The 12,814-nt window shown below is 47.7% G+C and overlaps 3 protein-coding genes across 5 annotated transcripts in view; 1 reads left to right on the forward strand and 2 right to left on the reverse strand.

The window, feature by feature from the left end:
* LOC119452831 (DNA ligase 1-like) overlaps window positions 1-3,325 on the reverse strand; it is a 26,903-nt gene extending 23,578 nt beyond the window's left edge. For 2 of the 3 annotated variants that reach the window (XM_049667310.1, XM_049667308.1), the window contains exons 1-2: window positions 3,205-3,325; window positions 2,195-2,272 (exon numbers count right to left, since the gene is read on the reverse strand). In XM_049667310.1, the coding sequence (XP_049523267.1) occupies window positions 2,195-2,222 (28 nt within the window). In that variant the 5' untranslated portion in view covers window positions 2,223-2,272; window positions 3,205-3,325. The remainder of the gene's footprint in view (window positions 1-2,194; window positions 2,273-3,204) is intronic. The other variant, XM_049667311.1, reaches the window with a different exon arrangement.
* Window positions 3,201-8,405, reverse strand: LOC119452834 (DNA ligase 1-like). Its single transcript, XM_049667150.1, has 5 exons — window positions 8,220-8,405; window positions 7,886-8,005; window positions 6,198-6,295; window positions 6,051-6,137; window positions 3,201-3,331 (listed from the first exon to the last, which is right to left on the reverse strand). The coding sequence occupies exons 1-5, from the start codon at window positions 8,237-8,239 to the stop codon at window positions 3,201-3,203; spliced, it is 456 nt and encodes a 151-aa protein (XP_049523107.1). The 5' UTR covers window positions 8,240-8,405.
* A 375-nt stretch (window positions 8,406-8,780) lies between these two features.
* LOC119452832 (uncharacterized) lies at window positions 8,781-12,235 on the forward strand. The gene is made up of 2 exons (XM_037714786.2): window positions 8,781-10,028; window positions 11,494-12,235. The coding sequence occupies exons 1-2, from the start codon at window positions 8,928-8,930 to the stop codon at window positions 11,986-11,988; spliced, it is 1,596 nt and encodes a 531-aa protein (XP_037570714.1). The 5' UTR covers window positions 8,781-8,927; the 3' UTR covers window positions 11,989-12,235.
* Window positions 12,236-12,814: the final 579 nt, after the last annotated feature.

The raw sequence follows: 12,814 nt of genomic DNA on the forward strand, positions 1-12,814 counted from the left end.
CCCCACTGCTCTGGTTGGCCACCTAACCTTTCGTGGGAGCACGCTGCAATAAGAATGGTCTATTGAGCAAAAATTTCCTATTCCTTCTTTTTACACAGTCCTCAGGTGTCTTTATATCACGCTGGGAAATATTAGTAATAAAAGTTGTCGCAGTTTCACCTGAAAGGTGAAGCATCAATTGCGATAGCAAATTTGTAGAGAGATATACGGAGTAATGATATTAGCTTTATCAGCTGTATAAACTTGGACATGCAGCAGCACCGGCAACGCGACGAACTGTTGTCGACGCCGTCGGCATTTTGCCCGCGTTCGCTCAAAATGCGTGCGGCGTTGGTGACTGTTGCCGGAGCCTCTGATATAAATAGGCACTTGGTGCCGCAGCTAAACGTCGCCTCCCTTCCCTCCCCCTTCCCCCCCTCCCCCACGGCCTCTCGCGCATCGGAAGAAGGCGCGTTTGCTCTACATATATGGTGATTGTAAAGGAGGAAAGAGACGCCTACTTCTGCAGCCCTTAAGGAAGCACGGCGCAGAACGCGCGTTTGTTCTCCGCCGTGCGTTCACTCCCCGTGAAAGAGCGCGTCCCTCGCGCCCTTTCACTCGCACATACAGCGTTCGGCGGCGCGCGGCCACGATTTCATCTCCATTGACGTCATACGGAACCTCACGGCGACGGCGACGCCGACGGCAGAAATCTGCTTTTGAGTGTCCATATAATTGCTATCGCAATAAAATGCAAAGTAGAAGCTGAGAAAATCATACTTTTCTATTGCACTGACAAGAAAAATCGGGTAGAAAATCAGGCTTGAAGAGCTGCCATCACACCGCAGATAGCAATGCTCTTCCACTGATGCAACGTCACCATTCTTAGTACCATCGTAAATAGAAGAGATAGGAGCTTCAGATACCTACATATATGTATATGTATATGCTATGTAGATACCTATATACCTTCGTATCTCCGAAACTAAATTTGCCATTTGCGATAAAGAAACAGACGTTGTAGAAAGTAGAGTGAAAAATAAAACGTTTATTTATACCTCTAAACAACATGCCCAGGGTTAGGCGTGCCGAAATAGTCAGAAATTTTCACTTGCTTTCGCGAAAGTTTCAGGTTCACAACTGCGGTGTGCATTGCGTCCAGCTGCTGCGCAAACACTAGCGGCTATAATTTGGTGCGCATAAAATCGACGAGCGACTCGATCGACGACAGTGCACTTTGGCTGAACATCGAGGTCAGTGTCTCGATGTCAACTAGTCGATGATTTGCAGATGGCAGGACCAGCGGCAGGCCCTCTTTAAATGCGAGGCCAATCGGAAGGGTTCTGTGGAATTCGAAGTGGCCTGCTACTGTCCCCGAATGAAATGGTTGTGCGGGCCTTTAACAAGCACTTAAATCTGAAACATGCTCGACGGCACGGAAGATGACTTGATTCTCGGGCTATCACTTTTGCAGATAGTTTTGCTTTCGCTCGTCCCGGCACCGAACCCCTCGAAGTATACGGCCGACAGCTCTCTTGGCACTGATAGCGAGCTTAGGACAGCACCAGAGGGACGCTTTCAGTGCCGAGTCATGCGAAATTTCGCGAAAGTGAAACTATCCACAAAAGTTATCGCCCGAGAATATAGCAGCCCACAGAAAGGTGACGATGAGTGAGGAGAACTAGTACTAGTTTCCGAATTGCGATTCCTTGAATAAAGGGACCATTTCTTTTTCCATTCATCTCGCGTTACATTCGCGGTTAAGTTTTTTAAATTTCGTGTCACTGGAAAGTCGGCCCTTCCGTTACAATCGAGGTCGCGTTACATTCGGGTAAATACGGCACTGCACGCCTGTTATGAGCCAGCTGCAGTGTTTTCACGTGCCAGCCTGTGCCTGCATAGGGCTTTTTTCTTTTTTTTTTTTTTGCTCGAACGGTACAAGAGAGGCGGCGTACAAGGCAGGGTCGCCGTAAAATTGTGTCGTACAGTCAAGGTCTTGAATATATTACTTCTATGGGGGTTTTGCCAGGACGAAGCCAATTCCTCATGAAAAGAGAGTCGTTGAATGACCGGGGGATGTATAATCAAGGTTCTACTGTACTTATTTACATTGCATTACAGTTATATTTAGATTACAGAACAGTTATTACTAGATAATTCATTATATCAAGGTTTGAATGTAAGAAGGTAGACTTAAGACAAATTCAGTGCTTGCCTGCTTCAGGTGTAGACTCTGTCTCCATCTCCTCGTGTTCAGGCGACGCAGCTGGCTTGGTCTTGACTTTCTTGTTGTCTGCGGCCAAAATAAATCATGCATTAGATGACTTATTTATCTGCCTACAGCGTTCTGCCCATGGCAGGCGGCGGGGCAAATGCCCCCCACTGCTCTGGTTGGCCACCCAACCATTTGTGGGGGTACTTGGCATTAAGAATGGTCGATTAGAGGAAAATTTTCTATTCCTTCATTTTCCACAATCCTCAGGTGTCTGTATATCATGCGGGGAAATAGCATTAGTAAGAAATGCGAAGAAATTGATAAAATCACACTTGTCTAGTGCGCTGCCGACAAAAATTGGGTAGAAAATCAAGCTTCAGGAGGTGCCAGCACACTGCGGATCAGAATGCTTTTTTTTTGTTGACACAACGCCACCATTCTTAATACCATCGTAAATAGAAGAGATGGGAGCTTAAGATAGCCACAGCGCCATATAGTCAGTATTTTGCCATGCAAGAATAAAAGCAACAAAAGCGACGGAAAATGGAAACACCCAGCGTCACAATTAGTTAATGCTGCCACATGCGTTCCTATTGGCTGATGCAGATTTGAATCAGCTGGCACACGTTTCGCGCACATTTTGAAAGCGGCGAGCTGTGCATTTCTTTTTTTCGATGACATGCTGTTATAATATCGAACATAGAACCCAGCCTTGCGGCAAAAGCGACATTAGGTTAAAAGAAATATGCTTGCCCCGAAATCTTTAACACTACCACTACTGTTCTACAACTGTTACGAGGGCAGAAGGAACATTTAGACAACCTTCATGCGAGCAACTGAGACAACTACAGTGGTTCTCCGGGGTACACTTGTTTCTATGGTTCATTTCAGGGCGCCTCATGAAATTAAACAATCCAAAACAACTATGACCATTCAAAAGAATAATTACTTTAAAAAAAGGAAAAAGAAGAAGACAGAAAACTAACTATGAATTTTTCCTCCTTGCTCACCCTGTGGAGAAGAAGCCTTTGCAGGTGATGACTCTTCCTCCGAAGGTGCCTCGGTCTTCAGTCGCTTGGCGCCCGACTCTGCCGACCTGCAGGTTGGTGTCGGGACTGCGCTTGGCGGTCTTGCGAGCTGCGAACAAAAGACTTATAAGCATGAGTGATAATTTACTTACTTATTTATTTCACAATACTGCAGGCGCTCATGGCCCAAGTAAGAGTAGGATTAGAATGCAATGAGAGGAGAAAAAAAAAAACAGAAATATCGACATGCACACAACAGGCAAAATGCAACAAGAGCACAGAAATAATCAGCAACAGTAACTCGTTTGGCAAATGGATCATCAATTTTTGCAACTCAAGCAAGATGCGTGCAGTTAGCAAGCAGCCTTGCACACAAATTTGGGAAGACAGTTCCAGTTTGAAACTGTGCATGGAAGAAACTGTTTGTATGCTTCTGTTCATCGTGAAAACTGGTAGGGAGTGTTTGTGAGTCTGCTGATGGACTTTAGATATAGAGGTGCAGTTATATTAAGCTTTTTAGACATTTATAGACATTGAAAATGTACCTTTAGGTTTCTAAAATTATTTTCAATGTATATGTACCAAATTTCAGCATTCTGCACCAAAACAATAATGAAGTTAGTCTCAATATCCTCGTCCCCCCTCTACGCAGAAAGTAACGACATTCACAAAGACGTCAGACTGCAAACCAAAACGGGAAGCACACCGGCTGTGATACTAGTGGCCCACGTCCATGGTGACAGATGGCATCCACCACCATGGCCTTGAGTGGTGCTGGCTGATGCTCCCAGGGCTAGATCTAGCATGTGTACACACATACACAAAAATGCAAACAAGAGGACAGCCACCATTGTAGCTCTAATGGACAGCTTTAGTTAAACATTAGCATAATAAATGCACTCCTTTTCAGCATACAAACTTTGTGAAAAGAAAGTTTTAGTATAGCCTGATAGCTTTGTTTGCATCCCTGAAGCGCTATTCAATTATGTATGTTTTAATTCCACATACATAGTGCATATTAAAGCGATTTTACTTATTCGACAAGCTTTCTGTGTGCACGCGAAAAGTTCGAGAAGCAGCTCAATGACAGCAGGGAGCATGTCGTATTTGCACTTTCCATGCCTTCCGATTGGCGACGAAATCAGTACAAGGTACAAGCAAGCCATCTCGCACAGCTCTTGACCTCGTTGATAGATGGCGCTACCATCACAAAAATTTCTCATAAGTCTCGAAGCATTCAAAATAAGAAGTGATCTCGAAAACTCCACAAAGTTATCCATGATACCCTGTTGTCGAAGCAGCCGAGATAAGCAAAAGCCGTTTTTTGCAGACTCATTTGGTACAAATGAAGTGAATTCTACAACAGCACCGCCAAATTCAGTTTGAAGCGGGCGGCCAGGATCACCACCACGTTGCCACACTATTAGTAAACCACGCAAAGTCGGTAACGTTAAATCGAAAAAATAATGTGCATATGAATATCGTTATGGGTCGTTAAGCATTCTACGCATGCGCGTTTCGAGCCCGCTATTCCGCTAAACACAATAGATTAAAACTGTCTAATGTTGGAGCATTGCATGCATGATGTGGAAGATGCAGGTTTGGTTCCTATGTGCAGCCATTTTTTTCGTCAACTTTCATGTCCCGTCTTCCTTACCCTTTCTACATTTCAATAAAAACAGCAACTGATTTCCCCTTTGCTTTCCTTGGCTTCACTGTCTGTTGGCTTGGCTGTGGCTAACAAAAAAAAATCAAGGCCCTTGGTTCCCCTTATCGTTCTTCCCACATTTGGCATTTTCTCAAACTGCGAGAACTGGTTTTGCAAAAAGAAGCCAGTTTCTCTTGCAGTCTTCTATACTCGCACACAACTCTGTCGCAATGGAGGGAAAGCTATGGAGGAGGCAAAGGGCACGCAAGTAAGATCTCTCTTGAAAGAAGTCCCAAATTCTCATCCGTGTTAGCTTAAGCTGGGGAGGAAAAGAAGTAAATGTCTTGTTTACAACAGCAAAGTATGAGTAAATTTAATTGAATGCTTAAATTTAACTTATTTTTCTGCTTTACTCTTGCCCATCTAAGCAAATGCGAAACCACCTTGTGTTGAAGATACACCGATTCCCAGTACCTGGTTTCAAGAAACCAAAAGTGCTGTGAAACGCTGCCGAACTACTTGGCGCAGTAACAAACGTGCGAAAGCTCCCCCCCTCTAGCCTTCCCTCCATTGCCACAAAATGTTGTCCGCAAGTACAGCTACACAGGCGAAAAGCCAACAACGCGTCGGTGAAAATGTTTCCATGCCTTAGACCTATTCTGCACTTTTCGCAAAACAGTTTGTATTTACAGCAGATTCTACTTCCATTCTAAGTTTTTCACACTCCCAACTGCAGTGCACGCACTTCTGAGTGGATTATTTGAAAAGCAGCAGCACCCCACTCGGCTTAGTACAAAGCGGAAACCCCACACGGGACCACTTGGTGCAGCGTAAAGCATGACCCTTTCTTGTGCCAACCTGCCAAGTCAAAGAGTGTGATGGAGGTCAACCCTGCCCTCGTGACAGCAACTCCTTCGGACTAACTGTGTCATCTAATAATAAACGAAAGATGAGGCAACCGTTAATGGGCGTTAGCAGAATTATGTGTCGCTGTCACTGTCTCCACTACTGTGAGCAGCCTAGTTTTAACATATGTTTAATGAACTCTCGTGGTGTTGGGAGTGTGCCGGGACGCTTTACTACGACTCTCTTAGAGCTCCTCTGCTTTGAACAAAATACCACTCATAACGAAGTCAATTTCCTTTCCATACGGCTTCGTTGTAACGGGAGTTCACCATACCTGTTCTCCGTTTGGCGAGAGTCGGCTCCTCGACGGCAGGCGGCGGGGACGGGGTCTTGCTCGTAGACGGAACGGCTAGCTCCTCAACCTTGTCTGGCGCCGCTTTCTTCTGGTTGTTGCTGCTAGATGGAGTGGCTGGCTCCTCATCCTTGTCTGGCGCCGCTTTCTTCTGGTCGATCTCTTCGTCGCTGTCGCTGATCATGCGAATGCGCCGCCTCGCGGGTGCCTTCACAGGGGAGGTGTGCCTGCACGCAGAACGCAATACTCGTACAGAAGTGATAAAATGTGAGCCAGTTGGATTGATGTGGCTGCATAAGAATACAGGGGGTGGTATTTCGTCTGCTGCTGAAGTTCTGATTGGCTGGGCTGAGGTACGCATCAGAAGGAGACAGGTGTCCGCACCCCAGCCAATCAGCACTTCAGCAGCAGACGAAATGGACACGTCCACTAGGTGGACACTTACAGAATAACCCCGCCGATCTGGTTGGTCCATCACTGCGTACAGTCGACATGTGCGTCTTATCGCTTTCGCAACTGCTGTTTCTTCTGCTTATTATTGTCTTCTCTGTTTTTCGATTGCTTCGGTAAAATCTTGAAACACCCTTTCTTTGGCAAACACCTTTCCGGGCTGCTGTACCCCAGTCACACAGAGCACTTTCGATCCCCATCGAGCCCGAGTGGGACTGAATTTCTCGATCGGAATTGGTTCCCTTTCCCAGCTTGTAACAAAGGAGTCAATAGCAATCGACAAATACGACAGCAACTTGAAAAGTGTCCTGTGGGACTGGGGTTCTATATTCAGCTTAAAACCAATACCTCAATTGCTTTTTTTTTATGTCTGCTCGTAAGTAATGCCCCCCAACGGGATTATCACCAATCAGTTGTGCCGAAGCGCACAAGGTGGAGTAAAGCTCATGAAAAGGAAGGATTGTCGTCCACCCGAATGCAGCAGGAAGCTACAAAGGAAGCCCATATGGGTTTCCTCTGTAGCTTTGTGCTATAGTCGAGTGGATGACAATTTTTGCCCTTTCGTAATGGGATCATGTAAGCATTAGCAAAAGAGGCATACATGCATTTAATTTTTATCCTCCTGTCTTTTGTGATGTTCGTTCCAGATTAATCGATGTCATCTCTGACGTTTAGGTGCGAAAGCGAGCATCCCATTGAAAACATGGAACTCGCACAGAGAACACTGCTAACTCTCGGTTATTGCTAGAAATAAGGCACAGTTGCAAGCGACACTCCGCCTGTGTCAGTGTTCCTAAGTTGTTCGCATGTCTCAGGTCTGCGACAGGGATGGACATCACGATTTTTAATGAGAAGTGATGCCCATTCCTCGACATCAACACATATGTGAGTACTGATAATCATTATTATGCGTGAATTCTTTGTAGCAGGGTGATGGCATATGGCACAAGACTCAACTTTAATGTCATTTACAAGTGCAACTTTAATGTCATTTTACGTAGCACTATCCACTCCGTGCAGTGCATTACACTATCCTGCCGCCATGCACCGATTTTTATTCATCACTCTGGTTCTCTCCTTATGCGCCCCCAATATCCCACATTGTATTGTGCCTATGTTTGCTGCAACAATCAGTACAGTCTTTATTTGACTGTACTGATTTTGATCTTGTTTACTAATGTTTTAACATGAACACACTAAGAGCAACCACTGTACTCGCAAAGCAGTATGTCGCAATGCGAGGATCATTGCGATAATTGTAAACAAGACATATGTCGCCTGTAGCGGCTTAAAACTACACAACTCAGGGCTTCGCGGTTTTCTAACTTTGGCAGTCACTGTGTCAACATCAAACAGCCATCTCTCACCCGTTGACATCTTTCTCAGGCGACGGCGAGGCAGCCGCGGGTGGCTCTTTCTCAGCCGCGGGTGGCTCTTTCTCGGTCTTCGAGTTTGATGAAGCGGGCGCCGAGGTCTTGAAGAACGATCTGCGGGAATAAACGGCCAACCGGTGCCGATCGCAGCGGTTAATTCTCGGCTTGTTGCAAGTGGAGACGGCGACGACGCAACGCCACAAGCCAGCTCGCGAAGAGCACATCCAAAGAGCTCGGATGATGGTCGCGCCCATATTTTTTTGTCGCCCGAAAATCGAGCGACCCGAGGCGACTAGCCTCGGCCCGCTCGACGGACGGTGCTACTTACGATATCTTCTTCTGCGACATGTCTTTATAATAAGTGTCTTCGCCCCCTATCCTCAACGGCAGTACAAGCTTGGGACCGCGACAAGATGTAAACAGAGCAGAGGTTCTCCAAATTCAAACACGGATACACCATTAAGCGCAGCGGACTACGCAAAGCAACAGCCGAGATCGCGCCAAAAATGTCACGTGGTGCCGATGGCTCATACTGAATTGTCACAGGCTCATTGCCGTATGAAACAAATGCCGATTGAAACTCGCAGTTATAAAATTTATAATTGCTGATATATTCACTTAGATACATAAATACAGCATACAAAATTACAAGGAACTGTTTGTGGCATTTCTCGCGAAGCGATAGATAGCAACATTTTAGAACTGGGTTTAAACATCATTTGCTTGGTTACAAAAAACAATAGTTGATTCAGATCATCGAGGTATGTCTGTAGTTTATTAGCAAGCGCCGTCACGGCCACCTTAGGTAAGTTTTACTTCAAAAGACCGCCGAGACCGCCGTTATCAATCATTAGGGGTCAATCGCCAGTATGTCGCATGCAAGTTGGCAACAAAAGTTCCTTTCCAACATGGCGGCGCACATGTTCAAGTCCTTTTGTCACGTTTTGCTGGTGGTGCGTGTTTCAAGACCTTGAGAATCGCCTGTTTTGGTGTCCTTGCTGGCGCGCCGGCGTGCGCGCCGCTGAGCAAAAACGAAATGACTTCGATCGGCGAGCCTTTCGTGCTCGCCACAGTCACGAACGAAGCGGACGCGTTTCGCGGCTTTTGCGTGCAACCGGGACCGTCGGACTCGTCGGTGATCGTGACGCACGGGCAGCTGTCGGCTTCCCTCGTGGAACTCGAAGGGCGCCCGTTCAAGATCAGGACATGGCACACGTCGCACGCCGAACCTTTCACGTGCCCCGTCGTGTACGACGCGCTCCGGTCCAAGTACGTGGCCGCGAGCCGCAAGAGCTTGCTGATCCTGCCGCCTCAAGATGCCCCCTCCGGCGATACGGAGACACGTGAGCGCATCGCCGTACCGGACCGCGTTTTCTCGGTTCTTCACAGAACCGGCGGCGAGCCCCTGATCGTGTTGGACAGCGGTGTCTGCGTGACGCTAACGGAACTGCAAGCGTCGGGCAAACGTTTTCGCTCGACGAAGCTGCGAGTATGCGGCGAGGACGAGGAACTCGTCCAAGCAGAGGCGGCCATGGAAACCGGCCGCAATGGCTTGGCGACGTCGCTGCTGTCCGTCTCGATCGCCGCTAAAGCGGCTGGGTCGTACCGGTGCCGTTTGTTCCGCGTAGGAGACGCGGCAATCGAACAGATCTCCGAGACTTCGGTCTCTAAAAGCGACAGGCCCTCTGTCTGCCTATTCGGCGGCGATCTGCTGAGTTTGGGCGAAGACGGATCGCTGTCCGGCCGCAAGCTGCCGTTGTCGAGCGTCGACGAAGCGGCGGGCGCGTTTCTGGCGGCCCTAGACGACAGCCGCGTGCTCGTCGGCCTGCGAGACAGGGGTCTGGTGTGGAACGTAAGGTTTGGCACGCTGGAGGTGTCGAGGACTCTGGAGCCGCAGACGGCGGCGAAGCGATGGGCGCTGGTCGGAAACGACGTGGCGTGCTTCGTCGTAGCCGGCGGTGCCGTCGCCGGCAACAACAACAACGTTATGTGCGTGTCTGTGAAGCTGGGACGGTCCACCCTCTGTCAGGTCGTCGGGCTCGGAGCCCGAGCCGAAGGCAGTGTACCGACAGCATCGGCGGTCGCCGCGAAAATCTGCGCCGGCGACGCCGGTAGCGTGGTGGAGCAGTTGGCACCGGTGAGTTTGGGACAACGGGTTGGAAGTGCTTTCGGTTTAAGCGTTGCTGCGTGTTATAGCCGAGAGTAACGGTGATTCTGCCGCTTGGAAGGGGTCCAGACCGTCATTTTGTTTGCTGATGAGGGAGCGTGTTACCTTTGGTTGCTTAGATGCATGACCTTATGGTTTCCCCGATATGTTTCTTAATGTCTCTCTCTCCTTTTGCATCCACATGGTGAACATGTTGCTTAAATCTGTCGCTCGGATTAATCATATCTAGGCTTTTGAAGCATGCCATGCCTCGGTATCTTATGAATGTCTCATTGAGCCATCCTAGCTTAAAACGTGAGAGCTGATCTTATCAAATCTTTGTTATTCACAACCTCTGGAGAGCAGTGGAAATCAGCTTCCGTGGTAAAACAATGTAATGCAGCTTAGAGGGTCACTTAATAACTGACATGTGTGCGTTTCGTTTTTAAGTTGGAAGCCATTTGTCATCTATGGCTTGAGATCTATAGAAAGATTATGACAGCCTCGCCGATGAAACTTCCATAACTAAGCGTGCAGCTGCTGTAGGAGTGCCACATTAACCAAGTGGAACCACGGTCATAACAGCCTGTGTTGCAGAGGCCGTCTCGAGTAAAGTATCACCAGGCCCGAGACATGGCATCTGCTTGTGAAGATAGTTGAAAGCAACATGAAACTAAAATAAACTTTGTTCCAGCACGAAACGAGTTGCTTAATGCAGCAAGTTGCAACATGCTGTGTGGCTATGATATTGTATGGTGTCTTCACCATGACTGCATTGTCATTATGAGTAAGGTTGAGGAGCGTCTTTAATAGTGCAAGTATCAAAGTATCTCTTGTACTTTATACAAAGCAGCAGCAAAAAGCTAATGCTAGTGCATCATTCACTATCAAGGTGCAGTCTTCAAGATAAAGTCCTCTTATCACTGCAGGACAGGGATTGTCATGTTATAAGTGCTTACAGTGTTACTTATCTATCAGCTGCATTCTACCAGGTGTAAATAGAAAAGCACCCATGGTGGTGATGCTGATTATGAGTGCATTCCCCGTTGAAATGGTACGGTAACCTGTGTCACCATACTCCAACAGTATTCAAGTGATTATGCAACTTTATTATGTAACTCTACCTTCTGTTTTTTGTTGCTTATTGTCCACAATAAGTGCGTGGTTACATTATCCTGCAGCCGTGTACATAACTTATTTATTACCTATTTTCATCCCACCAATGTTTACCCTCTCATTACCGTTTTTAAACCCCAGCGCTTCGTGGAGGCTGACCGCATGTTTATTTACTTCTAGACATACACTTGCAACTTGATTGCACTGCCCCCTGTTAAAATTTAACGGCAGCATTCTGCGTAGTCCACACATTCATTTAAGATGTTAAAGCCAGTCAATCGTTGATCATGTCACTCATGAATCCTTTTCTGCTTATGTTTCTTTTTTTTTTTTTTTTCAGCTTGCTGACACACTGCCGGAGCGGGACCTCGTAATGCTAGTGAAACGCCTGTTCCATACGGGTGCCCCACCCTCGGCCGGATCCCCAGAAGTCGCCGTCCTGCACAGCCTTCTGCGTTGTCCGCATACGTGCGAGATACTTGTGCAGTGCCTTCGTGAATACTTGCACTCTGAACAGGCCACAGCACTGTTCGTTTATCTAATCAGTGTCCTTGAAAGTTACTCTTTAGCTGACCGAGAGGAAATGCCGCTAGAAAAAGTGATTGACTGGTTGTCGTGCCTGTTGGACGCTCACTTCAACCACTGGGCCCTGGACACCGGGCCTCTCGCCATCGGCGATCTGCTAAGGAGACTGTCGGTGGCGGTGTCGCACGTTCAGGAGCTGTTCGGCGACCTCTGTGAGTTAGAGCAATGGTTGATGCTCATCCTTGGCAGAATGGACACACTCAAATTCGAGGACCCGAGCCTATACACAATAGAAATCTTGGAAATATGAGCCTCGGGAGTGTGGCTTCCTCACAGTGGGGGAGAGCCAGTCGCTGTGCCAACAAACTCGGCCTAGTCCAGTGGTGGATGACCCAGACACTGGACGTGTAGTAACACAAAAACGTGGCCTGTTTCGGAGCTGGCGGTCGGGACACTGACGCCGCGTTTTGGTGACGGTCGCCGCTCAGGATTTTACAAGTGCCTTTCGTCGCTCTCAAAAGACTGCTGTGGAATAAAGGTGCTTCTGAGAACTTCCACTTGTCGTGTTTGCATCTGCTTGTAGCTGCACCTACAGCAATTTTGCAGCGGGTGTCGTATTCCTGCTACCCAGAAGTAGCTTGCAGGTTTGAATCCCTGTCAACGGAAGTTGCCAAGGTTTGGGTAGAAATGCTAAAAAGTTGCACCTATGCTGAGATCGCAGCACGCTACTTGTATGATGCTCAACGCAATGTTGATATCAGCCTATCACAAAAATTAAAAGCCAGCCAGCTAGTGCCAACTACAGTTGGCTGGACTTATTTACAACAGGGTGTGCATGGCTCTGGAGAATCCGCCTTTTTCATTTTCCTGTGCTGCCCTCTGCCACGCGCCACTGGAAACGTTTTGGAAGGGTGCCGGAGCTTTCGTCAGCTAATTTGTGTATCCGCACCCATGTTGAGTGCGCATAGGTTGTGCGTTTCGTGTATTGCGAATAATTAATGGCTTCTCCGGGGCTGTGTATCGTTCCTGGAAGCCATGTAGCACTCACTGACTTCTGGGTGAGCAGGCCTGAGTGTGCTGTTTTATGTTAACAGTGCAGCCAATGAAGGCACGCCGAGTTCCGTCTGCCGACACGG

This window comes from Dermacentor silvarum, chromosome 5 (assembly GCF_013339745.2).
Source record: "Dermacentor silvarum isolate Dsil-2018 chromosome 5, BIME_Dsil_1.4, whole genome shotgun sequence".
In the NCBI taxonomy this organism is placed as follows: Eukaryota; Metazoa; Arthropoda; class Arachnida; order Ixodida; family Ixodidae; genus Dermacentor; species Dermacentor silvarum.